The 25,369-nt window shown below is 59.2% G+C and overlaps 2 protein-coding genes across 3 annotated transcripts in view; both read left to right on the forward strand.

Moving 5' to 3' along the window:
* The first annotated feature begins 2,166 nt into the window (after positions 1 to 2,166).
* Positions 2,167 to 5,662, forward strand: COX19 (cytochrome c oxidase assembly factor COX19). The gene is made up of 3 exons (XM_005910296.3): positions 2,167 to 2,312; positions 2,879 to 2,990; positions 5,372 to 5,662. Exons 1-3 carry the CDS (start codon positions 2,231 to 2,233, stop codon positions 5,445 to 5,447), a joined length of 270 nt encoding a protein of 89 aa, XP_005910358.1. The 5' UTR covers positions 2,167 to 2,230; the 3' UTR covers positions 5,448 to 5,662.
* A 9,576-nt stretch (positions 5,663 to 15,238) lies between these two features.
* ADAP1 (ArfGAP with dual PH domains 1) overlaps positions 15,239 to 25,369 on the forward strand; it is a 34,892-nt gene continuing 24,761 nt past the window's right edge. The window contains exon 1 of one of the 2 annotated variants that reach the window (XM_070363170.1): positions 15,239 to 15,570. In XM_070363170.1, coding sequence (XP_070219271.1) covers positions 15,489 to 15,570 — 82 coding nt within the window. In that variant the 5' untranslated portion in view covers positions 15,239 to 15,488. The remainder of the gene's footprint in view (positions 15,571 to 25,369) is intronic. The other variant, XM_070363169.1, reaches the window with a different exon arrangement.

Consider the following 25,369-nt stretch of genomic DNA (forward strand, 5'->3'; position numbering starts at 1 on the left):
TGTTTCTCTCTCAGGGGCTCCTTGTGGTCCGGGGGCTGTAGCCGCGCCGGCCTCCGTAGTTGCAGTTCTCAGGCTTTCGAGCGTGGGCTCAGGGGCTCCAAGGCACGTGGAGCCTTTCCCGACCGGGGATCGAAGCCATGTTCCCTGCGTTGGCAGGGGGATTCTTACCCGCTGGACCACCAAAGAAGTCTCCCCAAATATTTTTAATTAACTAATTAATTAAATTTTTGGCTATGTTGCATGGCTTATGGGATCTTAGTTCCTCAAGCAGGAATCGAAGCCAGGCCCCAGGCAGTGAAAACATCAAATCCTGACTACTGGACTGCCAGGGAATTCCCTCTTCAAAAGATACTAACTGAGCAGCTGCTGTGTGCCAGTCACTGTGAGCCCAAGTAAAGCAGCCCAGCATGTAAGAGGGTTTCCAAAAGCAGTATTCCCTGCTTTTTGACCTAAACATCTAATGAACTGCTAAACATCTCCTATGAAGCAATAACTGCTTGGCAGGCTGACACCTCCTGGTCACTGGGCCTCGGGGCTTCAGGGGTCTCCCAGGGCCGCCTCACAGAGAGGAGAGGTGTGGCAGCCTGGGTGGGGAGGAGCTGTCCCTCCCACCACTACGTGGTGGATCTAGTCGCAGGGAAAGGTGCTATTTTCGAGGTAATAAACGCTTCTATTGTTCACAGCCCTGGAACATTAATGAGTAACCCCGGGGCCCCTGGCTGCTGTGGTGTCAACAGTTGATATGACGGATCGAGGAACAGGCACAGCTTCCTCCTGCATTTGCTGTGGGCCCAGAGCCCCAGGCCAGCCCAGGCCCAGGCGACAGGGCTGGGCTTTCCCTGCGCCGCCATGGGCCCGCCCTGCGGGGCCCTCCTGTTGGTCTGCTGACTTTGGTGGAGCTCTGGGCGGGCTCCCGACAAACAGGGTGGAATCCCGCCTCAGGAGTGCAGTGCGCCACGGGGGGCCTTGCGAGTGGCTGAGGGCATACTGGATGCCTTCTGCAGAAGGGGCATCCGACCCAGGCCCTGTGGGGATGGAGTGCTGCTGGGACTGGTGGGCAAGCCCCCGACATTGCAGGGGGCAGTGGTGCTGGGCCTGGGGGGAGACTGCTTGTCCAGGGGGCCAGCTGGTGACTCTGTGGTCCTGAGCCCCCTGTGTGCTTATGACTAGGGTCTGGCAGCACGTGGCTGGCGACAGGGACCGCTACGTGGGTGGAGTGGATGCGTGAATGGGGGTTGGAGCTCAGGGAAGAATCACAACCGGGTGGAGGGCGGGCGGGCAGCCACCCACCTCCATCAGCTCTGCCCAGGGTACAAGGTTGGGAGGAGCCCTGCTGCAGGGAGCTGGTGGCCCCCGACCCAGCCCTTTCCCCGTTTTCACTGTTGCTGTTTTTAGTTTTTACTGTTTACAATAATAAGTTAAATAATATATTTAATTATCTTATCTGCTGAATTGTGTCCCCGGATTCACATGTTTAAGTCCTAGCTGCCCCTACCTTAGAATGTGACCTTTCTGGGAACAGGGTCACGGCATATGTAATTAGCTAAGGTGAGGTCATGGGGGTGGGTCCTAACCCAATAAGGGTACATCCTCATGGAAGGATGAAGTGTGGACACAGACACACAGGGAGAGGCCCCGTGGTGAGGCAGAGGGGGTGATGCGTCCACAAGCCAGGCGGCACCCAGAGTTGCCGGCAATCCACCAGCAGGGAGCAGACACGCGGCTCTCGGATGACTGGCCCCCAGAACTGTGAGAGGAGGAATTTCTGTTGCTCTAAGCTGCCCAGACCTCTGCAGCCTCACGGGGATGCAAAGACCCCCCTCACCCCTGCCAGGGGCAGCCTTCCAGGAGCGTCCGCCTGCCCTCTGGGCTTCTTGTGGATTGAAGCTGTGTGTCCTTGGGCAAGTTGCTGACCCTCTCTGAACTTCGTTTCCTCGTCCTAAATAGATGACGGCTGAACCCTCTGCCATTGTGTTGCCTCGAGGATAATAAGAAACCCGCCGCGGAGCAAGTGCCTGAGGGTCCCGGCCTTTCGGAGCCCGGGGGCGGGGCCTGGGTACGAGGGGCGGGGTCTCGCTGCTGAGGGCGGGCCCTGTACCCCCAAGTCCAGGCCCATCAGGGGTGGCTCGCCGCTCGACGTGCTCGGCGCTCCCGCGGGGCCTGCTCCGCGATCGGCCGGCCGTCCTGCGTACGGCGCGCGTCGCGCTGGGAGAGTCTGGGTGCCGCCATCATGTCGACAGCTATGAACTTCGGGTCCAAGAGTTTCCAGCCGCGTCCCCCGGACAAGGGCAGCTTCCCGCTCGATCACTTCGGTGAGTGCGGGCGGCCCGGACTGCCCGGCCGGGCCCGCACAGCGCTGGGCCGGACGGTGGTGCCTCGCGGCGCGGGCGGGGCCTCTGAGGCTCGGCGCGGCCCGGCGCCTCCCGCCGCGGCCCGGGGCAGCAGCGGCCGGCGAGAGGGCACGGAGGCGCCTGCGGTCGGGCCGACGTGCCGGCAGCCGCATCCTCGGCGGTGTGGGGCCCGCGGCCCGGTTCCGCGGGCGTCTGGTGCGGAAGCGGAGGGCGCTCCTGGTCGCCGCAGCTCCGCGGAAGCTAAGGCTTGGAAAATGGGTTTCGAGTGGTTCTTCATATGCCCGTCTTTTACCGAGAGGTTCCAGACAAAGGGCAACGTCGGCGGGGAGCTCCCGGCGCCGCCGCTTGGACGCCCCCCTTTTCCTGCCCTCGCTCTTCCCCCGGGAAGTCTTTTCTCCTGTGTTTCCAGAGTGTTTCTGAAGGAAACTGGTTTCCCGAGGAGGAGGAGGAGGGCCGCCTGTAAGGTTGCTGGGCGGGCACGTCCTGTTTTCACTTTAAAAAGAAAATACTTTTCTGTTTCGTTCCAGGTGAATGTAAAAGCTTTAAAGAGAAATTCATGAAGTGTCTCCGGGACAATAATTTTGAAAATGCTTTGTGCAGAAATGAATCAAAAGAGTATCTGGAGTGCAGGATGGAAAGGCAAGTACCTGCCAGCCGTGATTTATGTCTTCTCCGCCCACCGTGTCTCCAGCTGAGATGTTTGTCCCAGGAGGCCTCACCCAGGCCTGGCTTCTCCTTGTGTTTGGACCCGAAGGGCTGCCTGCCTGTGAAATTGAGGCATTTCGGAGATGAGTTGTACTCAGAGTTGTTGGCAGCCGTGGGAACCTTTTCTCCAGTGATAGCCTTGGACGTGATTGCATTCCTCACAGTTTTCTCTTTCCAAATGTGTGATGTGTCATTCAGGTTTCACAGTCGTACATCATAAAAACGCTGACTGAGTCAAAAGATTTGTGGGTACAGAGCTTATTTCTTTAAACATTCTCAGAACATAAAAATACGTCCTGTTTTGTTCGACGTCCGCTCAGAGCTGTTTGTAGCGTTGACAGGCAAGACAGTGGGCCCGAGAAACGGTGAAAGACAAGTGAGTCTTCCCGTCTCACCCGGAGTTCACAAGACCCACCTTTAAGCAAAACAAAAACTCTTCTAACTGATCCGTTGAGATTTTACTGCAGAAGTACCATTGTAAAGCTTCATCAGGAAAACATGTAACCCGTTATTGTGTGCTTGGGTGGAAACTTTCATTTCTGCCTTTTGAGCCCGTTGTTTGCTCACGAAGGAACCCAGGCCGTCAGAGGCCTTGTCTGAAGACAGGCTGACCAAAAGCAGTCCACTCTGGGCCTGTTTTCAGTATTGCCTTAACAGACTCAGATGTTCCCCTCCCGGCAAGCTCCGCTGTGCTTCTTGGACCCCAGGTGTGTGGAGGGTCTGCAGACATTTGGGATTTTGAGGGAGATGGGCCTTCTTGGTGCTTGGCCCAGGTGGCACCCTTCTCCTGCCTCGTGAGTCACACAGGCTCACAGGTGTTGTGGGTTAACGATGGGCCGGCTCTGACATCTCTACATGGTGTGTTGGCCGGATCTGCATGCTTCCCTCACTCTTAAATCGAAACACTGAACTCAGTGAGTCTCTTCTTGGCACTGCTGAGCCTTGGTGACAGAGTTTGGAGCTCGTCTCTGCCCTGTGCCTCCCCAAAGCTGGGGTCACCATCCCCAAGTCGGTCATCCCTAGGCCGGCACAGGGATGCCTGGAGTGTTCAGCTGCTTTGGTTCCAGAGCCACTCCTGCTGTGAGAGAGGCCCTCCTGGCAGGGCCCGCAGAAGGGCTGTCTTTTTCCTGTTTGCCTCTGGGCCTCTGAGGAAGGCCCGCAGATGGGAATGCATCAGCTGCTCTGTGGGTTCCATGATTCAGGCGGCATCACTGGTTGGTCAGGCTGCATTTGGTTGTGAGGGGTGTATGTGTTTCTGACTTGGTCCGTATCTTGCCCACTTTCGTCTGCATCACTCTTTTAAAAAGCTTCTTCCCTTCCACTTTTTTCCTTTTTGCTGATACCCACACCTTACTTTTGTGTACTTCACACGCGTCTTTTTAAGAACTGGACCTCGGTAGAATTTGTCAGTTGGCTCACACGGGCCCCGTTGGCCTGGAGTGGATGTGTCTGCTGCTGAGGACGGGGCTCCGCTTCCTCACGGCAGCTTCTGTTAACATTGGGCTTGCACGGTCAGCAGAGACACAGCGAATCCACGTGGGATCCAAGACCTCACGTCGGCCGGGCCTCCTGACCTGGTGCGGAGTGTAGAGCATCTGGTTCTGGGAAAGCGCCGGGCCTGACCAGGTGCGGCCCAGGCGCTTCCCCCAGGAGGGCCCGTCCTGACCTTGCCGCTCCCGGGCTGCTTGTCCTCGGCCTGTGGCCTGTCCTCTGCCCTCGCGGTCCACAGTGCTGCATCTTCAGGTCCTCCCGTCTCTTTTCATCTTTTCTTTCTGAGCAGAGGCAGCCAAGGGTCTCTGATTTTAAGGATCCTGGGATTAGGTTGGGTCCCCTTGGATAATCCAAGGTGGTCTCTCTGAGTTGGCTGATGGGCAGCCTTGTTTGCTCAGCAGCCTTAATACCAACCCCCTGTCGCGCTGGAATCAGATCTCACTCAGATTCTAGGGGTCAGGGCGTCACCTGGGGACCCTGGCCCTGTCAACCACGTTGTGTTTGAGTGGCCGATTCTAAGAACCGTGTCCTGACAAGGTGTAGTGGGAGTTCGTCGTTATTTGCCTCCTCGGGTTTCAGGAGCGTCTCATGCATTCCGTGACTGGGGGGTTAGTGTAATCTGTTGCCAGGTAGGTTCCGTGAACTGGTGTTTGTGACTCTGGGGAAGTTGTCCTAAGGCCTGTTGCCAAGCCTCTGGGTTTGTGGGTGTGGCGGGCAGGGGCCCAGGGGCCTGCACACGGGAGCACGGCAGGGTGGGGGTCTGAGGGTGCTGTTCCAGGAGGGAGCGGCGCGTGGACCCTGACAGCTCTCACTTTTCCTTTCAGGCAACTGATGGCACAGGAACCCCTGGAAAAGCTGGGATTTGGAGATTTGATTGATGGGAAGTCAGACAAAAACTGAGCTGTGCCAGGGGGAAGCCCGCAGCTGTGTGGGGTTGTCTGGACTCCTGCCGCCCCAGCAGCGTGTTCATAGGTACCGTGGCTCAGAAGGGGACTGTGGGGGTGCCCGCGAGATGCCGCTCGGAACCATGCCAGACGCCCCTCCCTGGTGGATGTGCCTTGAGGCTAGGAAATGGGTCGTCTTCTGAAGCTCCCGAAAGGATTTTGGAAAAGCGGTGTCCCTTTTGGATCCCTGTTTCCCTCAGGCTTGTGAAGGTTTACCCTAAGTTCGCGTGGGTGGCAGGGCCCCCGGCGAGGTGAGGTGCCAGGTGGCGTCTGCCCACCGAGAGGGCACTGTGGGCGCCAGTGAGCTGCTGGGTTCACGTCACAGGCTGTGTGTGTCCTTTCTGTGCTGGTAGCGTTCAGCCCAGCTCATTACGGAGAAGCGACGTAGGCGTCAGGAAGCCGTTCCTAGCAAGTGGGCTGCTCTTTGTACTCACAGCATATACTCTGTTCATCTCCTTTTCTTTTCCTTTTTTTTTTAAACAAAAACAGCGGATAAGCCTGGAAGGGGAAACTGGCTTTTGACGTATCTGACTTCTTGATTTTTTTCTGGTGATGCCTGAACACCACGTGTCTTTCTGAACCGTATTGGGTGACACTTGTACAGTCAGATGTTTAGTTTCAAGAAGTCATCTGCTGTAACCGAGGAGCGGGCCGTCTGCCCTTGTCAGGCGGGCACACAGCGCCCTCTGGCGCCTTTCCTCTGAGGAGCGGCCGAGCCTACAGCCAGCCCCGCTTCTTGGCCGTGAGGGGTCAGGGCAGCGTGGGCCCGAGTGCTGTCAGACCCCAGGGTGCAGACCCCAGGGCAGTGTTTCTGGGGCGCCTTGTCGTAGGTTCAGAACCTCAGTGGAGACCCTGGACCTGCCCTGTGACTGCCTCCCTGGCCCCCAGTCAGCTGAGTTTTGTCCCGGTGTGGCCAGTGGGAGGGGGTGCCAGGAATACCCAGGTGAGTGCCCTGACCCCCTCCTGCCTGGTGGCCCAGGCCAGCTGTGGGGAGCCCTCTTGCCTCCCCGGCCACGTCCAGTTGTCTGCATGGCGTCCCTTCCTCGGTCCTGCGGGCAGCCGTGCTCGCTCAGGCCCTGCCCTCGCTCCCTCCAAGGCCGGCCGTCTGCCGGGGGCTCTGGCCCCGCTGGCCCTATGGGGGTCCAGCCCCGGCGCTCCGTCTGTGCTTTGTCACTGTGCAGCATCGTCTCTGTCTACGCTTCCAGCTAGTTTATGAAAACCCTTGCTTTTTATCACCAAAGCGAGCCATGGAAGTATCCAGTGTGGCGTTTCACATGTACAGGGTTACTCATTGCAGCATTGTTTGTAATTGTAAAGCTTTGGGGTGACCTGGCCACCTGTGCTTATTCCCGACGCAGGGCCCTGGGTGGCTGCAGGAAGGGCTGGGGGAGACCACGGTGTGCCCTGCATGGCCCTGCAGGTGGTGTGAGAGGGAACTCGGGGCCCAGAAGGCAGCGTGGCGGGAGAGGGCCGTGGGTAGAGAAGCAGATGTACGGAAGTGTATGCAGAAGCGTGTGCATGCACTCATCTGTGTTCATACGGACATCCCTTTGCTCTGGGGCCTGGGGGCCTGGGGGACCCCTGGCAGTGAGGGGCTTGCCTAATGGCTGACTGATTTGAGCCTCTCTCCAGCAGGAAGACCCAGGGCCAGAAAGTCCATTTGACCCTGGGTCTTCTTGTGTCAGACAGTAAGGAGTTGCCGAAGCCTTGGTGGACTTGTCGGGAGCGTGCAACAGGGCTCCCAGTGGCCTGGTTGGCAGCAGCAGGAACGACTGTTAGGGTTTGGCCACAGCATCAGTTCCTGCCTGGGAGTCCCTGCTGAGGGAGTCACGAGTGGAGCAAACGTTCCAGCACAGGAAGGGGACAGCCCTCCTCCCAGCCCTGGCCCGTGTGGAAGGACGGGCCATCCGGGCATCGGTGTGTCTGGAGGTGGGTGGGCAGTGTTAGGTGGAACGGGTTTGCCTGTTCTGGAGGACGCCCCAGAAAGCACTCAACCAACAGCCGAAACCTCTGGGATGTTGCCCGTGGCACCTGCCCTGATCTGCCCCAAGGAGGAGGCATCACTGCTGTTTTCTCTGAGCGCATCACCTCCGTCTCTGAGGACACACCGATGTGCCCGGCCTGAGGGCCAAGCCTGGTGTGAGGACCCACGGTGCCCTCCCCGAGGACGGGCGAAGGGCTGCTGGTTGGGGCTGCAGGTCGGTCACAGCGTATCATGTCTGTGCACACAGGGTGTCCTCGGGAGAAGCGGGCAAACTCTGGCCTGCTTCTGCAACTTTTGGAAGTCCGGAGTTATTTCAAAATAAAGAATTAAAAAAATGTTCAGTGCTCATTTCTTTGTAGTTGAACTTTGTACATGTATGACTGGGTGAATTTGCATTTTGAAACACATTTGGAAATCCCACAGAGAATGCAGCTGTGGTGGCGTCGGGAGGGGGCTCCGGGCCGGAGGACACCGCACGTGGACCATGGGCTCCTCACGGAGGAGCGGCAGCTCCCGCAACCGTTGCTAAGAATACGAGGCTTCCTCTGGTCCTGCCGAAGCTCCCGTGAGGTGTTTTTGGTTGCCTGTCATTTGTCAAGTAAAGAATGCCTTTTACTTGTTGTGTGTACTTGTCTCGATGAGCCAGTGATGTTACTAGAGGGCCCCTGAGACAACGGGCAGAACGTCTTCCAAGCGCCTTCCTTAGGATGATGTCAGGGCAGCCTGACGGCCACCGTCAGCCCGGGCCTGCAGCCACCTTCCTGAAAAGCGATGCTGATGGAGCTCCTGGGACGGGAGCTGGGGGCGCAGGGCCGGGCCCCCCACCTTAAGGAGCAAGCCAGCTCCCTGTAACAGCTCTGGAAACTCGAGTGGAGGAAAACAGGTGGGTGGAATACATTTTACTCTGTTTAGGGAGGCAGTGCTTTTGTTAAAAAAAAGCAAGTTAGGTTCCTTCCCCACTAACAGATCAGCACGGACTCGGTGGCTTAAACAACACAGTCATGCTGCAGACTGGAGGCCTCATGTTCAGTAGCTCCTGCGAGCTGGCTCCTTACGAAGGTGCTGGGCAGAGTCCACTTCCTCCTCTCCCAGCTCCTGGAGGCGCTGCGCTCTGTGGCCCGTCTTCGTCCTGAACTGGTGGCTTCTCCCTCCCAGACTGCCTCCTCCCCCGTCCTCTCTCTGACCCGGGGCCCCCAGCTCCCTCCCGGAGGGTCCTTCGTGATGACGTCGGGCCCCCCAGGCACGGGCAGCTTAGAACCAGGGGACACAACAGAGAACCCTGCTTGTTTTATATCCGTGAACTGCTTAAACCGGGGGACACAGAGAACCTCGTTTGTTTCATATACATGAAGTGCTTAAACTGGGGGACACAGAACCCTGCCTGTTTTACACGCGTGGCTCACGTGTGATTGTGTGCGGCGCTTTGCGGTGCGCGGTGGTTTTGATTACTCAGTAGACGGCCTTCAAAGGAAACTGAAGGGTGTGCGCGTTGACCTCACTCCTGCTGCAGAGAAGCCGTGGCCTCTGCCCTCCCTGCGTCCTGGACAGCGCGCCCCAGGCGCTCAGGAGGAGCGGGGGTCTTAGGTGGCTGCTCTCTGTCCTTGGGAAGCACGTGGCGGCAGCAGGACCCCAGAGCAGGACAGCCCCCACCATACCCGGGGTCTGGGAGAGCTTCCGGGACCGTGTAGAGTAGGCTCCAAGCCGGCCCTCAGCGAACAGGGCTGTCTCCGCGCGGTGCACAGCGCGTGGCTGTTTTTCTTTGTGTTTATAACAAGCATCTATCATTTTTATAGAAACAATAGGAACATCAACCAGGGGAACAGTCTTCTGAAGGTGCCAGGCCGTGTTACCAGGCTCCGGCTTACCACGTCGTGGGGGTGGGGTCAGGGTTGGCGTGTGGAGGGGGCCGGCCGCCCCGTGACAAGCTGGGGTTGGGAAGGGCCTCTCCCTCCGGAGGCCGCGGGGCACAGACTGTGGTGGCGTGGCGGCCCCTGCTGGCCGGTGGTGGAGCTGCAGTGCCTGAGGTCACCTGCGGGAGGGCCGTCCTCTGGGGCCCCCAAGGGCTCAGCGAACATGCAGTGGCCTCCACACTCTGGGAGTAACACATCAGGCCAGGGCTGTGCGTCTTTGAGGCCCTGGATACTCCTGATGCGGGGGCCAAGCTGGAGGCCCCAGCTGAGGTCCAGCCCCCCTAGCCCCTGCGCCCCTGCTCACCCCGGGCTCAGGGACCAGTGAGGGGCTGCGGGGGCTCTCCGTCCACACCTGCGAGCTCTGTGCCCAGGGGGCAGTGAAGCCCCTGCAGAGGAGACCACCCTGGGGCAGAGGGCGCTGGGGGAGGGTCAGGGCCGGGCTTTTGCCCAGCTCTGTGAAGAGTCCTGGGCGTGATGATGGGGGCAGGGTTCCGGAGAGGAGACCCCCTGTGCACGCGCTGGTGGCAGCTCCCCAGGTTTGGCTTCTGACCCCAGCGCCTGATGGTTGCCATCCTCACGGCCCTGGATGGGCTGTGGTCAGATGGTGGCTGATGCCCCTCTGACACCATACCCGTGTGCCTGGCACATGAGCCGGGTGGGGGCCGGGCGGGAGGTGGGGGACCCCCACGGGGCCTTGGCAGGCGGCAGCTCAGGAGAGACTTGGGGAGACAGTGCACCAGCGGGAGCTGAGTCCTCTCCCAGTCTTGGAGGCGGGGGTCCTGGGTCCTCCTGGGTGGGAGGCTCACGGCTCCCGGCCCAGACCCTGGGGCAGCCGTAGGCCCCACCTCTCGGTGGGCGGGGCAACCGAAGACCCACCTCTTGGTATGCAGGGAAGCCGCTAGGCCCCACCTCTCAGTGGGCGGGACAGTAATAGGCCCCACCTCTAGTTGGGAGGGGAAGTCGGTAGGCCCCACCTCTCAGGGGGTGGGGCAGTCGGTAGGTCCCACCTCTCGGGGGCGGGGCAGGAAGCTCCTTGGGGAGGGCGTGTGGGAGGCTGAGGGGCGGACAGGGTGGGGCACAGACGCACAGACCCTCCTGGGGAAGGCCAGGACCCCTCACACCCCGCCTGTCCCCCTGTCCGCGGCCTGACTTGTCCTGTCCCTGCATGTCAGCCCAGGACCTGGCCCTGCCATGTGCGCAGCCTGCAGGGCCCGGTGAGCTGAGGGCTGCGTGCACACGGCTGAGGACTCCCACCGCCTCGCCCTGCAGATGGGACAGGGTCCCTCATGCTCAGTCCACTGACAGGCCTGCGGCCTGGTCCTGCAGAGAAGCCTCAGGCGGCCGGTGAGCAGGGCCTCGCAGCCTCGGCTCCCCACCCCTGAGGACTGCTGACCCGTCCATTCCGCCAGCCTGGTGGCTCAGCACGGGCTGGAAGCGACAGGTCAGAGGCCTTGGGAGCACCCTGGCACGCCGTGGGCGTCACGACCGGCTGCTCTCACCGACCGTTGCGGTTCGTCCGGGCTGTAGCGCTGTAACGCTGCTCTCGTTTCAGCGGCCGAGTCCTGCTCCCCTGTATCCACGCCTCCGCCGACGGACAGTGGTTGCCCTGCTTTGGCTCCTGTAAGGAGCGCTGCTTTGAACGTTCAGGTACACGTTTCTGAGCGTATGCGCTTTCTGTCTCAGGGGCGTACTTGGTGGAGTGGGTGATGCTCTGTTTATGGGTCCGTGCTGGTGCAGCCGTCCCGCGTCTCCCGACAGCCGTGATGCTGGGTACGTGCATGTCTGTGTGTCTTCCTGGGAGAACGTACTGCTCGGGTTCTCTTCCCACTGGCTTGTCAGAGGTCTTTGTGAGTTGAGTCACGCTAATTTGTGAACTTTAAGTCCCTGGCTGGATGTCAGTGCTCAGAGAGCCGGGGACATCACCGCAGCTGCAGCCCACTCCCCAGCCCGCACCCGGGCCTCCCCCGGCTCCCACGCCCGCCCCAGGGGGCACCCTGGGAGCCCAGGTCCTCCAGGAGCACCGGGGGTCCTGAAGACACGTCCTCCTGCTACATGCTGGTTCCCTTCAGGATACCAGGCAGAAACTCTTTTTAAATGTCCCCACACCCACTGAACGAGCCCTGGAGCTCTACCCCCATGGAGACCCCACCCCCCCATCCCCTCTGGGGACCCCCCCCCCAGACCCCCTGGGTTTCTAGGCCAGTGCCGCTCGTAGATGGAGACGCAGTCCTGGTCCCGGGACCGTCCCCGCCGACCCTGGCTGTGGTGCGGGGAGGGGTGCACACCCTGTGCACTGAGGGTCGCCTTACTTTGGGGTGTCGCTGTGTTTCCTTTGCTGGGGTGGGGCTGGAGACTGAGGCTTAGGCTCAGGAATTACACAGGGTGAGGGCTTTAAAACAGGAACTGTGCCAGCCACACCGGAAGCCGCCACTCATAGCCAGGCGTGTCAGCCATGTCTCTGTGCGTCTCCCACATTCTGGGAGGTGCTTGCTTCCTCAGCCCCCGGAGTCCCCGTGGGAACCTGGCCCTCAGCTGCCACCCAGTCCTCAATGGAGGACTGACTCCGACCCTCCGGCTCATCCACTCCTGGGAAACCCCGTGGGGTTCCCGGCTCAGGTGTGGCTCAGAGCAGGCTGGCCGGGGATGGAGGGTACAGGGAGGAACGCCCCACGGGCCCCCCCAGGCCCAGGAGGGTTTGGGCTGAGCCAGCTGCTGGCTGGGTTCCTGCCCTGCTCCGGTCTTGCCCAATGCCAGCCCGGAACCTTGTGGTTGCTCAGCCCCAGCCACGACGTGGCCGGGAAAGGCTGGAGGGCAGTGCCTGCTTTCCCTCCCTGACGCACCCCAAACCCAGGTCTTAGGCAAGGGTGCTGGTGGGGGTGGTGGACACGGCCTGGGGCTCTCCGTTTTCTCCCCTTGGTAGACAGGTCCCCGCTGCTCAGGGCTCTGCACAGAACAGGCATGCCGAGGGTGCTGTCGAGGGCCCGGCCTCCCGGCAGGCCCCCTCTGGGTGCCCTGCCCCGCCCAGGCCGGAGTGCCAACCCCTCTGCCCTGCAGAAGTCCCTCAGGAGTCTGGGCACTGCTGCCAGGAGCTGGTGGCCAGCATCCCGTGGGGCGCCCACTTCAGCCCCGGCGCCGCCTCCTGGCAGCCATGTTTCCCTGCCTGTACCCGTCGCCCTACAGCTCCTGGGGCTCGGGCCCCGCCTCTCCGGCCCACCGCCCTGCAGCCCCTGGGGCTCGGGCCCCGCCTCTCGGGCCCGACCCTCCCTGCCCTCCACCCCATCCTCGTGACTTTCCCCCCTCCTGCCCGGCCCCCCTCTGCTCAGCCCTGCTGGGGGGCCCGCTGCGGACTCCATCGACTGCCCCAGACTCCGTCTCCAGCCCTCAGGAGGACCCCTCCCTGGGTCTCCCGGGCGCTTTGGCGCCCTCCCCAATCCTCAAAGCCATCCTCAAGCTACAAGGCTCTGAGTCCCTGGCATTTTCCTGTCTGTGTGTCCCCCAGTCACCCTCATGTGCCCCCTCCCCCAAAGCAGACTGTGGTCACTCCCCTCGCTCCCGTCCACTCAGCACAGGGGCCCCCCCAGGGCCCCACCAGGACCCTGGGCGCTGGCCTCCGGCCCCTCCGACAACCCCAGGACCCTGGGCGCTGGCCTCCGGCCCCTCCGACAACCCCAGGACCCTGGGCGCTGGCCTCCAGCTCCTCTGACACCCCCCTGGAGCCTGGGCAAGGGCCTGTTGGGCATGGCCTGCCCAGGGCTGTGTGTGCCGTGCGTCCTGGGAGCCCCACACCAGCCCATTGCACCCTGTGCTTCCCTTCGGCCTGGGAGCCCAGTCAGGGGCTGCAGAACTCCGTCCTGCCTGTCTCTTTAAGGATCTCACGTCCTGACCTCTGTCCTTGAATCCACCTCCCTGGACCATGTCCTCACCCCCATAGTGAGATGGGACGACAGAGAAGGTGCCCGCCTGCTCCTCTCCTGCTCTTGCTCCGAGCCCCTCTGGCTTCCTGCCCCCACCCATCCCTCCTCGACCCTCAGCAACCCTATCGCTGGAGTGGGGGGCTCGGCTTTTTTGTCCCCCAGCTGTGTGTTCATCCCAGTCTTTCCACTTAGAAGCCACGTGTGGCCTTGGGTGTGACCGAACAGCTCCATGCCTCTGTTTTCAGAATCTGTAAAATGGGGATTAAATAGGAAGGGGTTTGACCTAATGCCTGATGTAGGATGGAGAAGGCAATGGCACCCTACTCCAGCACTCTTGCCTGGAAAATCCCATGGACGGAGGAGCCTGAGGGCTACAGTCCATGGGGTCGCTAAGAGTCCAACGTGACTGAGCGACTTCCCTTTCACTTTTCACTTTCATTCATTGGAGAAGGAAATGGCAACCCACTCCAGTGTTCTTGCCTGGAGAATCCCAGGGACAGGGGAGCCTGGTGGGTTGCCGTCTGTGGGGTCGCACAGAGTCGGACACAACTGAAGCGACTTAGCAGCAGCAGCTGATGTACGGTAAGTGTCAGTGAAAGTCACTCAGTCGTGTCCGACTCTGTGACCACACCGACTGTAGCCCACCAGGCTCCTCTGTCCAAGGGATTCTCCAGGCCAGAATACTGGAGTGGGTTGCTGTTCCCTTTTCCAGGAGGTCTTCCCAACCCAGGGATTGAACTGGGGTCTCCTGCGCTGCAGGCGGACGCTTTACCATCTGAGCCCCAGTCAGTGAGGAAGTTGCTATTGTGACTGAGGCCAGTTTGTCTTCATGAAGCGCCGTCCCTCACTCTGCTCTGTGGCAGATACTGACCCTGGCATGGGGACCCCGAGATGAGGACACCAGCCGTCCCTCCTGGAAGGGCGCCATCTGATGGGGGAGACAGGGGCCAGTCCAAGCACACGGTGATGCGGGACCTGTGGTTTAGAGACTCGCGCCCAAGTGGGCTCCCGTGTCCTGCCCGGGAGACCCTCAGGGCTCTGGAAGCATTGTGCCCCAGAGGTGGCCAGAGCAGGCCTCGGTGGGCAGTGCCCACGCCGCCTCCGTGGGGGGCGAGGTGGCAGGTCCGCCCCCGTCCAGCGGCCCTTCCCCTTGTCCTGGAGGTGCTCTCCTGGTTGTGGGCCCCCCGGGACTCCAGCACAGCATCCAGCTGAGACCCTGGCAGGTGGAACGCACCCGCAGCGCCGGCCTCCCCGCGGACTGACCGGCCGAGGACTGTTCTGGGAGAATGCTGGCAGTTGTTGACAATGGTTGGCTCAGTCGCTGGGGTCGGGGGTGGTGGGGAGGCTGTGGTGTTTGCTGTTTGTTTCTAACCAGCTGCATCGCTGCATTCATAATTTAAGAAGAAAACGGAAAGAATCTGAACAAACAGGGACCCGTCCCCTCCCCTCCCCCACGCTGTCCTGGCATCTGGGTGCTGGCTTCCTGACTCAGAAGGCTTTATCCAGAGCACCCTTCTCCCCCCACAGCCCGCCCCGCCTGTCCCCGCTGGGTGCAGAGCGGGGCCCTTCTGTGGCCTGAGCGCCCACCGCACTGGGGCTTGTCACCGGCCGGCCTCTCCTCTGAGGACAGGGAGGTGGTCCTCAAGGCCGCGCACGCACCCCTTCCAGCAAGCATTCCCTGCTTGCCCGATGGGCCTGGCCCGCTGCCCCTGGGGGCACAGTAGGTGTCCAGGCGCTGTCAGGGCGATTAACCAGGAATGGTCCCACTCCCACCGTGGCTGCTGGCGTCTTGCCCGGGCAGGTGCGCCCGCTGCACGGGGATAGGGTGGGCGGCGGCCCGCAGACCGCCCCTGCGGGTCCCTGGGCGGGTCCCGGGAGCGCGGGCTGGGGCGTCGGGCCGGCGCGGGAGGAGGCCGTTCGCCCGCCCTTCCGCCCGCGCCGCTGGGGGCCGCCCGCGGGCCGCGCCGGCCAGAGCGCGCCGTGCGCCCCGGGCCCCGCGCCGGCACACGCTCGGCGGCCGCGGCGGCGAGGAGAGCGGCGGCGGCGGCGGCGGGGCCGGGCGGGCGGCAGGAATGCGGAACCGGCGCGCGGGCTGAGCCGCCCAGGATGGCGCAGGGGCGGCGGCAGCGGGCGGCCTGCGTGGGGCCCTAGTGCGGCGGAGCGGGCGCTCCCCACCCGGCGTCGCGGCCATGGCCAAGGAGCGGCGGAAGGCCGTGCTCGAGCTGCTGCAGCGGCCGGGGAACGCGCGCTGCGCCGACTGCGGCGCCCCGGGTAGGTGCGGGCCGGCTGGGCGCGCCGGGGTGCTGTGGGCCCGCGTGGGTGCGGGCCGGGGCGGCTGCGGCCGGGGCCGGGTGCCGGCCTGGATGCCAGCCCCGGGCCAGGGAGGGGTGTTGCGGCGCCCGCAGGGCTGGGGGGCGCGGGCCGCGGAGCCTGGCTCCCGCTCGGGTGGGGCGCGGGCCCGGATCCCGCCAGCCCCCGGCCCCCGGCTCTGTCGCCGCCTCCCCTCCCCCAGGCTGCGTGTCTTGTCACCCGCCGGCAGCCGCCGCCTTGCGAAACCTGGGGCTCCGCAAAGAAAGAGGAAATCGCGCCGGGAGACGGGCGGCAGGGAGGGGATGGGTGAGCGGGGCCGAGGCTCCTCCGCGGGGATGGAGGGTCCGCTGGCGCCCCCACCTGCGGTGACGTCATGGCCCCTGTCTGCAGCCGCCCTCCGGCCCTGCGCTGGGAGCGGGGGAGGAAGCACCTGCCACGGCCACGTGGACCCGCTGGGAAAGGGGTCGCGGGGCCCTCTCGCCCACAAACCTCGCTGCCCTGGCAGGTGGCCAGTTCAGGTGGGGCCCTGGGCAGGTGCCGTCTCCCAGCGGGCATCTCCTGGACTTCGCTCCTGGGTGGTGCCTGCTCTGGGGTGATTTCCTCGTCGCCGGAACCCTGGGGCTAGTGTTCAGGGATTGGCAGGAAGAGAAAAGGCTTTGCTCTCAGGCCCCGGGGACCCTGCTAGTGAGCTGGTCGCCCCTGGCTGGTCGTGGCTGCAGTGGGGGTGGGGCAGGAACAGCCAGGGCGGCCCCCGGCCTGCAGGGAGACACTGGGTGCTCCCTGGGGCGCCTAGCCTGAGCCCCTCAGAGCAAACTGAACAGCGTGTAGTGGCTGAGCCCCTAGAGAGGGAAGGTGGGGACTCTGGACATCGGCCAAACAGGAACCACTGGCGTCCCTCAGAGCAAGCCCAACAGCGTGGAGTGGCTGATCCCCCAGAGAGGGAGGTGGGGACACGGACTCTGGACATCGGCCAAACAGGACCCACTGCCCGGCTCTTGGCCACTGCTCGCCCAGTGGGCTGGGAGGGGTCTCTTCCCTCCTGCCCCCTCCAGGTGCCGGGAATCTGCTGGGAGAGGCCGTGCTGGGCTGGAGCGGCCCCGAGGGGAAGCAGTGGCAGGCTTCTCTGGAGGCAGGCAGGCTGAGGGCCTTCCCCACGGCCTCCCTCCGAGCCAGCTGCCCAGGGCCTGCGGCTGTGCGCTGAGGCTGCATAGCCACTGCCTGCTGCTGCTGCCCTCCTGGCCACCCCACCTCTCTCTCCTGGGTCTGTGTTTCCACTTGTCAGGAGCGTGAGCCATGCCAGGGAGTGGTCTGGGGAGGAAGGCAGCCCGCACCGTCTCCTTCCAGGCCTGGTCTGAGGGGCCGGGCCATGGGGCCAGCCTGCCCAGAGGAGATTCTTGGGACATCGAGCCTCCCTGGCAGGAGGGAGAAGGGGCCTCCTTTGCATAGTGGTCTTACAGCCGCTGCGCCCGCCCACCCACTCGGCCAGGGGCACTCTGCCCCCGCCCCGCGGGCATAGGCACTCGGGAGGGCCGGTGCCCAGCGTTGGGCCACACCTCTGCCCTCCAGACTCGATCCAGGACCTCAGATCCTCACCTCGTCTGTTCGGCAGCCTGAGGAGCAGCCAGGACGTGGGCCCCGGTTTTACAGCTGGGGACACCAGGGCCTGGAGACCTGGAGCTGACTCAGTGGCGTGGGCCTCAGGGGGGACTGCTGTCCGGGTGCCCGGCCCCCTGGCCTGTGTCACGCCTGCCGTGTCTCTGCTGCAGCCCCACGGCTCTGTCCATGGTTGGGGCCGCCCTGGGGGGCTGCTGTGGCCTCCTGTCCCCACTGCGGCCAGCTGGCCGACTGGAGCCCTTCCTGGCTTTGAAGGGGGCCCAGAGGAGGACAGCGCCCTGGAGTGGCTGGTGCTCCTGCTTGTCTCCGCCGCAGCCCACCCAGAGCGGCGCCTCGGGGCTGGGGGTCCCCAGGGCCTTGGCCCCCCAACCGCCAGGCTGTGGGGATAGATTTGGGCAGGTCGCCACGCGAGGGCTGCTGGCAGGGAGGCCGTCTGGGGGTGGTTGCAGCCCCCAGACCCTCCAGTTGTCTGCCCCAGAGTGGGCGCCGCTGCCCTTGAACACAGGGCCTGGTCTGAGGCTCCTGGAGGCGCTTCTCACTGCAGGCCTGCGTGGGGGGCCTCCGTCCCAGAGGCAGGGGGTGCTGCACTTCTTTCCTCCGGGTCACCCGCCTCGTTGGTCACCTGCCAGGTGACTGCCTGGCCTCCCATAGGCAGGAAGGGCGAGGCCTCCACGCATTCCCTGGGCTGAGGTGTGGGTGGTCCTCCTGTGGGGCTTTGATGCCTGTCACCTGGACCACCAGGTGAAACCAGTTTTGACTGGTGAGGTCTGGGCTTGTCAAGGAGCGCTTTCTGGGAGTGCGGTGCGACGTGGAGACCCTCCTGCTAGGGGCCCGGGGCTGGGGGCCGGGCCTCACTGCTCAGCCGGGACTGGGGTGTCTGCCTGCCAGACCTCAGAACAGGAGGTCCGTGCTCCACCCCAGGGGGCTTCAAGGCAGAGGTGACTTTTCAGACGTTGCTGTGAAGCGGGGCAGGAGCGCCCAGGCTGGGAGGGGCTCTGCAATGTGGCTTAATTTGGGAGAGGGTCCCCTGAGAGCATGGCGGGCAAGGGGCTGCTGAGAAGTGGGCTGGGCAGATGGTCCCTGCTCCCTGGAGGCGCAGCCCGCTTGGGCTTTAGGTCGCTATTTTTTTCATCGTGGTGAAATACACATAAAAGCCACGCTTTCCACTCTGTGCAGTCGCCGCTCAGCGGCGTTAAGTGCATCCGCGTTGTGGGGCAGCCGTCACCACCGTCCGTCTCTCAGTGCGTCTTGCGAGCTCTTTGCATCTTGCAGAACAGAGACCTGTCCAGGTAAACACTGCCTCCCTCCTCTCCCCAGCCCACAGCCTTCCCTTGCTGTCTGTGGACTCGACCCAGATGAGTAGGATCACACAGGATCCGTCCTCCTGCGTCTGGTGTATTTCACTGAACACAGCATCCTCAGCGCTCACCCTGTTGTGTCTGGAGGCACGGTTTCCCGCCTCCTTTAAACAGTTGACACGTCACTGGCTGCGACGTCACATTAGTCTCAGGTATAAGCACAGCGATGCGGTGCTCGTGCATGCCGGGAAATGGGCGCCACAGGAAGTCTAGTTAGCACCCCTCATGCAGGGTCTCTTCCTCGTGACGAGGACTTTTAAGATCTGCTCTCTCAGCAGCTTGCAGGTGTCCGCAGGCCTCGTTGACTGTAACTGGAAGCTGGTGCTTTCTGACCCCTCTTCACGCAGCCCCACCTCTGACAACCTGTTCTCTCTCTCTGTGAGTGTGGGGCTTGGGGTTTTGCTTTTTAGGTTGCGCATGTTAATACAACATTTGTCTTTCTCTGTCTGGTTTATTTTACTCAGCATAATGCCCTCAGGATCCATCCACGTGGTCACGAGTGGCAAGGTCTCCTTTTTGACGGCTGAGTAGTATCCACGTGTGGCAGTGGCACGTCTCTATCCAGTCATCCATATCTTCACTGTGGTAGATGGTGCTGTAGTAAACATGGGGATGCAGATATCTTTATGAATGCATTTTCATTTCCCTCAGTAAAATATCTAGAGATGAAGTTACTAGATTGTAAGGAAGCCCTATGTCTAACTTTCTGAGGAGCCTCCGCCCTGCTTTCTGCCTGCTGCTAAGTCACTTCAGTCGTGTCCGACTCCGTGCGACCCCATAGATGGCAGCCCACCAGGCTCCCCCATCCCTGGGATTCTCCAGGCGAGAACACTGGAGTGGGGTGCCATCGCCTTCTCCGGCTTTCTGCCTGTGGTGCCGCCCAGATGTGCCCTTACACCCACTGCCGCCTTGCATCCTCGTCTTCGCAGGCTTGTTATTTCCCGTCTTTTTCTTGATGGCTCTTCTCACAGGTGTGAGCTGACACCTCGCTGTGGAGTTCACCTGCGCTTCCCTGGTGCTTAGTGCTGTGAGCGTCTCCACACACCATGGCATCTGCACGTCTTTGGAACAGCGTCTCCTCAGAGGCTTTGCCCACTTTTTAATTGAAGTGTTGAGTCTTTTGTTGTTGGCTTGCTATCACATGAGTTCTTTGTGTATTTCTGGATGTATTTAGACCCATTGTTAGGTACATGATTTACAAATACTTTCTCCCACAGATTGCCTCTCGATTCTGTTGACGCTCTTGCCCTGAGGAGCCTTTAGCCCCACTGGTTTATTTTTGCTTTTCTGCCTTCGCTTTCGGTGTCAGACCCCAGACTCATCGCCAGGACTGGCGTCAGGGAGCTCGCTGCCTGCGCTCCTCTAGGAGCCCTGTGGCTCCAGGCCTTGCACTCACGTCTTCAGTCCATTCTGAGTCGATTTCGTAAGACAGTGGTCCCCGTTCATTCTTTGCACGTGGATGTCCAGTTTCCCGGTTTACTGAAAACACCTCTGATTTCCTTTGTACAGTCTTGGTTCCTTTCTTGTAAATTAATTGACCACATAGATGTGGGCTGATTTCTAAGCTCTCTGTTCTGTTCCATTGATGTGTATGTCTGTTTTTATGCTAATACTATACTTTTTTGCTACTCTCTTGATTACGATAGCTTTGTAACAGTTGAAATCAGGAACTGTGATGCCTCCAGCTTTGTTCCTCTTTCTCAAGTGTGCTTTGGCTGTTTGGACTTCGAGGTTCATAAACATGTTAGGATGGTTTGTTTTGTGGTGCCATTGGAGTTTTGACAGGGGTTTCTGTAGATACCTTCTCTGACACTGTGGATGGCTTTGGGGAGTGTGGACGTTCTCATAACGTCAGTCCTCCCCATGCTGAGCGCGGCACGTCACCATCCGTCTGTGTCTCTGGCTTTGGGGAGTATGGGCGTTCTAACGTCAGCCCTCCCCGTGCTGAGCGCGGCGCGGCTCCATCCGCCGGTGGCTCCATCCGCCGGTGGCTCCATCCGCCGGTGGCTCCATCCGCCGGTGGCTCCATCCGCCGGTGGCTCCATCCGCCGGTGGCTCCATCCGCCGGTGGCTCCATCCGCCGGTGGCTCCATCCGCCGGTGGCTCCATCCGCCGGTGGCTCCATCCGCCGGTGGCTCCATCCGCCGGTGGCTCCATCCGCCGGTGGCTCCATCCGCCGGTGGCTCCATCCGCCGGTGGCTCCTGTCTGGCGTCAGTGTCTTGCAGCTCTCAGTGTGCATGGCTTTCGCCTCCTTGCCTAAATCTGTCCCTAGGTGTTTTACTCTCTTTGATACAGTTGTAAACGTGCCGTTATCTTACTTTCTCTCTCTGATGTTCTTACTTGCTTTGTTTTTGGCTGTGCTGGGTGCTTGTTGCCGCCTGGGGTTTTCTCTAGTTGTGGCGAGTGGGCTCTGTGTCCAGTGGCCGAGTGTGGGCTTCTCGTTGCACCGGTTTCTCTTGCTGCAGAGCAGGCTCCGGGGCACTTGGGCCTCAGCGGCGGCGGCTCCTGGACTCTAGAGCACAGGCTCAGGGGCTGTGGCACAGGCTGGTCCCTGCATGGCGCGCGGGGTCTTCCCGGCTCAGGGGCTGTGGCGCAGGCTGGTCCCTGCGTGGCGCGCGGGGTCTTCCCGGCTCGGGCTGTGGCGCAGGCTGGTCCTTGCGTGGCACGCGGGGTCTTCCCGGCTCAGGGGCTGTGGCGCAGGCTGGTCCCTGCGTGGCGCGCGGGGTCTTCCCGGCTCAGGGGCTGTGGCGCAGGCTGGTCCTTGCGTGGCGCACAGGGTCTCTCGGGTCACGGCTCGCTTGTTTCCCTGTGTTGGCAGGTGGAGTCTGTACCGCTGAGCCACCGGGGAAGCCTCTAATTGTGTGTGTTGTTGTTGTTGTTTTAGTATAAAGAAACACAACGAATCGTTGTATATCGATTTGTATCCTGCAACTTTTCTGAACTCATGTGATAGTTCTAGCAGTCTCTCCATGGAGTCTTAGTCTCCCACGTCTTATGTATTGTCATCTGCAAACAACAACAGTTTTACTTCTTCCTTTCTTGTTTGGGTACCATTTATTTTTCTCGCCTGTTTGCACTGGCTAAGGGTGCCAATACTTTGTTGGAAAACAGTGGCAAGACTGGGCACCCTCGCCTCGTCCCTGGTCGTAGAGGACAAGCTCTCAGCCTTCGCTGTTGGCTATGACGTCAGCGGAGGCTCGTCACGGCCTTTGCTATGTTGGCGTGCACGCCCTCTGTATTCACTTTGTTGAGAGCTTTTATCATAAATGGATATTGAATCTTGTCAAATGCATTTTCTACACCTGTTGAGATGATCATGATTTTTATTCATTTGGTGTATCACATTGATTCTTTTGCTTCCCTGGTGGCTCAGTTGGTAAAGAATCTGCCTGCAGTGCAGGACACAGAGGAGACTCGTGTTTGATCCCTGGGTGAGGAAGATCCCCGGAGGATGAAATGGCTACCCACTCCAGTATTCTTGACTGGAAAACCCCATGGACACAGGAGCCTGGCGGGCTACAGTCCATGGGGTCTCAAAGTCAGATGCGACTCAGCGACTGACCCACCGTTGATTGGTTTGGGAGTATTGAACCGTCTTTGCATCCCTTGTGAGAGCTGGACCATAAAGAAAGCTGAGCGCTGAAGAACTGATGCTTTTGAACTGTGGTGTTGGAGAAGACTCTTGAGAGTTCCTTGGACTGCAAGGAGATCCAACCAGTCCATCCTAAAGGACATCAGTCCTGAATATTCATTGGAAGGACTGATGCTGAAGCTGAAACTTCAATGCTTTGGCCACCTGATGCGAAGAGCTGACTCACTGGAAAAGACCCTGATGCTGGGAAAGGTTGAAGGCAGGAGGAGAAGGGGATGACAGAGGATGAGATGGTTGGATGGCATCACCTATGCGATGGACATGAGTTTTAGCAAGCTCTGGGAGTTGGTGATGGACAGGGAAGCCTGGCGTGTTGCAGTCCATGAGGTCACAAAAAGTCAGACACAGCTGAGTGACTGAACTGAACTTGCATCCCTAGAATAAATCTCAACTGATGATGGTATATGATCCTTCTAATGCATTGTTGAGTTTAGTTTGATAACAGTTGTTGAGGATTTTGTATCAGGGATATTGGCCTGTGATTTCCTTTTTGTGTATCTTTGTACAGAAAACCAGGTATCCTTACGTGATTTTGGTATCAGGGTAATGCTTGCCTTGTACAGTGAGTTTCAAAGTGTTCCCTCCTGTTTCTGGAGGAGTTTGAGAAGGACTGGTATTAGTTATTTTTTCAGTGTTTGGAAGAATTCACCAGTGAGGCTGTCTGTCTTGCACTTTGGGTTGTTGGGAGGTTTTTGATTATGAGCTCAGTATCCTCACTAGTTATTGGCCTGTTCAGATTTCCTGTTTCTTCATGATTCAGTCTTGGCAGGCTGCATGTTTCTAGGAAATAATCAGTTTCTTCCAAGTCGTCCAATTTCTTGATTTCTAGTCTCATGCCACTGTGGTTAGAAAAGACTCTGGACGCGATCTCAGCCTTCTCAGATTGGCCTTGTTTTCTGGCCTAACGTGCGGCTGACCCTGGGGAATGCCCGTGTGCACCGGGAGGACGTGCTCCGTGTGGCTTCTGGACGGAACTTCCTACGTGTGTCCACAGCCTCAGGTGTTGGCCAAAGCCGGAGTTTCCTGACTGGTTTTCTGTCTGGATAATCTAACCACTGGTGAACATGGGGTTTAACGTCCCCCCTCTTACTGTGTTGCTGTCTTTTTTGCCCTTTATGTCTGTTAACATTTGCTTTACATTTTTGGGTGTTGCTACGTTGGGTACCTCAGTTCAGTTCGGTTGCTCAGTCGTGTCCGACTCTGTGCGACCCCATGGACTGCAGCACGCCAGGCCTCCCTGCCCATCACCAGCTCCCAGAGCTTGCTCAGACTCATGTCCATCGAGTCAGTGATGCCATCCAGCCATCTCCTTTGGGGGCCTAAATATTTGTAAATGTTTGCATCGTCTTGTCGGGTTGACCTCTTTATGTGACGCCCTTCTTTGTCTCTTACTGCAGTGTTTGTCTCAAAGTCTTTTTTTCCTGAGTATTTTTTCCTAAGCACTTTCTTTAGATTTCCATTTCCTTCCCTCTTAAGGTCAAATCATACTCCATTGTACGGATGGACATTTGCTTGTGCGTTCTTCTATCGACGGACACTTAGGCTGTTCCCGCGTTCCGGCTGTTGTGGACAAAGCTGCGGTCAACGTGGGTGAGCAGACGTCTCGGGAGTCTGCTTTCGGTTCTTCTGGATTCACTCAGAAGTGGCCTTGCTGGGTCACGTGGTTCGTTCTTCTCTCACTCTTTTGAGTAATCTCATGCCGCTTTCCAGAGTGGCTGTGCCGCTTTCTGTGCCCACCAGCCGCTCACGTGGGTTTGAGTGTCTCCCCGTCCCCGCCGTCTCTCGTTTTGGTTTGGGGGCAGCAGTCACCCTCCTGGGTGTGAGGTGCTGTCTCACTGTAGTCCTGATTTGCATGTTCTTAATCATGCATCATGCTGAGGGTCTTTTCATGTGCTGCCTGGCCATTTATATATCTTCTTTGGAGAAATGTCTTTTTAAATCCTTTGCCCACTTAGAAATTGGATTGTTGTTTTTTCGTTGTTGTTGAGTTTGGGGAGTTCTCTATATATTCTGGACATTAATCCCTTATCAGATATATTATTTGCAAATATTTTCTGTGTTTCTGTGGTTTGGCTTTTTACTTGGTAGATAGTATATTTTGATGCACAAAATTTAAAATATTTTCGTGAGGGAATTCCATGGCAGGCCAGTGGTTAGGACTGAGTGCTCTCACTGCTGAGGCCAGGGTCCAGGCCCTAGTCAGGGAACTAGGATTCCACAAAGCCGTATGGATGACCAGAACAAAGCTTTTCTAATTTTCATGAAATCCAGTTTGCTTATTTTTTTCTTTTCTTGCGTTTGTCCTTCGGTGTCATATCCAAGAAAGCATTTTCAAACCCAGTGTCATGAAGGTGGCCTCCCGTGTTTTCTTCTCAGAGCTTTGTTATTCCGGCCTCACATTTAGGTCCCTGATGGGTTTTGAGTTGATTTTCGCGTGTGGTGTGCGTCAGGGTCCGGGTCTAATCTGCGCGGGATAGCCGACGTTCCAGCACTGTTTCTTGGACAGTTTTTCCCATTGATCTTGGCACCTTTGTCAAAAAATGATTTGACCGTATATGTGAGGGCTTATTTCTGGGCTCTCTATTCTGTTGGTCTCTGCCTATTTTTATGCCAATATGTTTTGATTATGATTTGATTACTGTAGCTTTGGAGGTCCCTTCAGATTGCATATGAATTTTAGTATGGGTTTTTCTATTTCTGCAAAAAAAATATTTTTGGAATTTTGATAAATATCGCATTGACTTTTTAGATCGTTTGGGGTAATGTTGGCATTTTAACAACATGAAGTTTCCAATCCATGGACATATGATGTGTTTCCTTTTATTTATTTCTTCTTTAAATTCTTTCAGGACTGTTACGTTGTACAAGTCTTTCTCCTCCTCGGTTAAGAAAATTCTTAAGTACTTTATTCTTTTTGATGCAAATGTAAATGGCATTACTTTTGTAGTTTCCTTTTAAAGTTGTTGTATGTGTATATATATAGCGTGTGTGTGTATATGTACAAACGTGTGTGTACATTCAGTTGATTTCCTGCGTGTGAACTTTGAATCCTTTGCTTAACTCATTTCCTAGTCTTTGTGGCTTTTCAGTGGGGTCTGTCTATCTCCCTTTGTATAAGGCCACTCCGTTGGCGAA

This window comes from Bos mutus, chromosome 25, assembly GCF_027580195.1.
Source record: "Bos mutus isolate GX-2022 chromosome 25, NWIPB_WYAK_1.1, whole genome shotgun sequence".
NCBI classification, from domain to species: Eukaryota; Metazoa; Chordata; class Mammalia; order Artiodactyla; family Bovidae; genus Bos; species Bos mutus.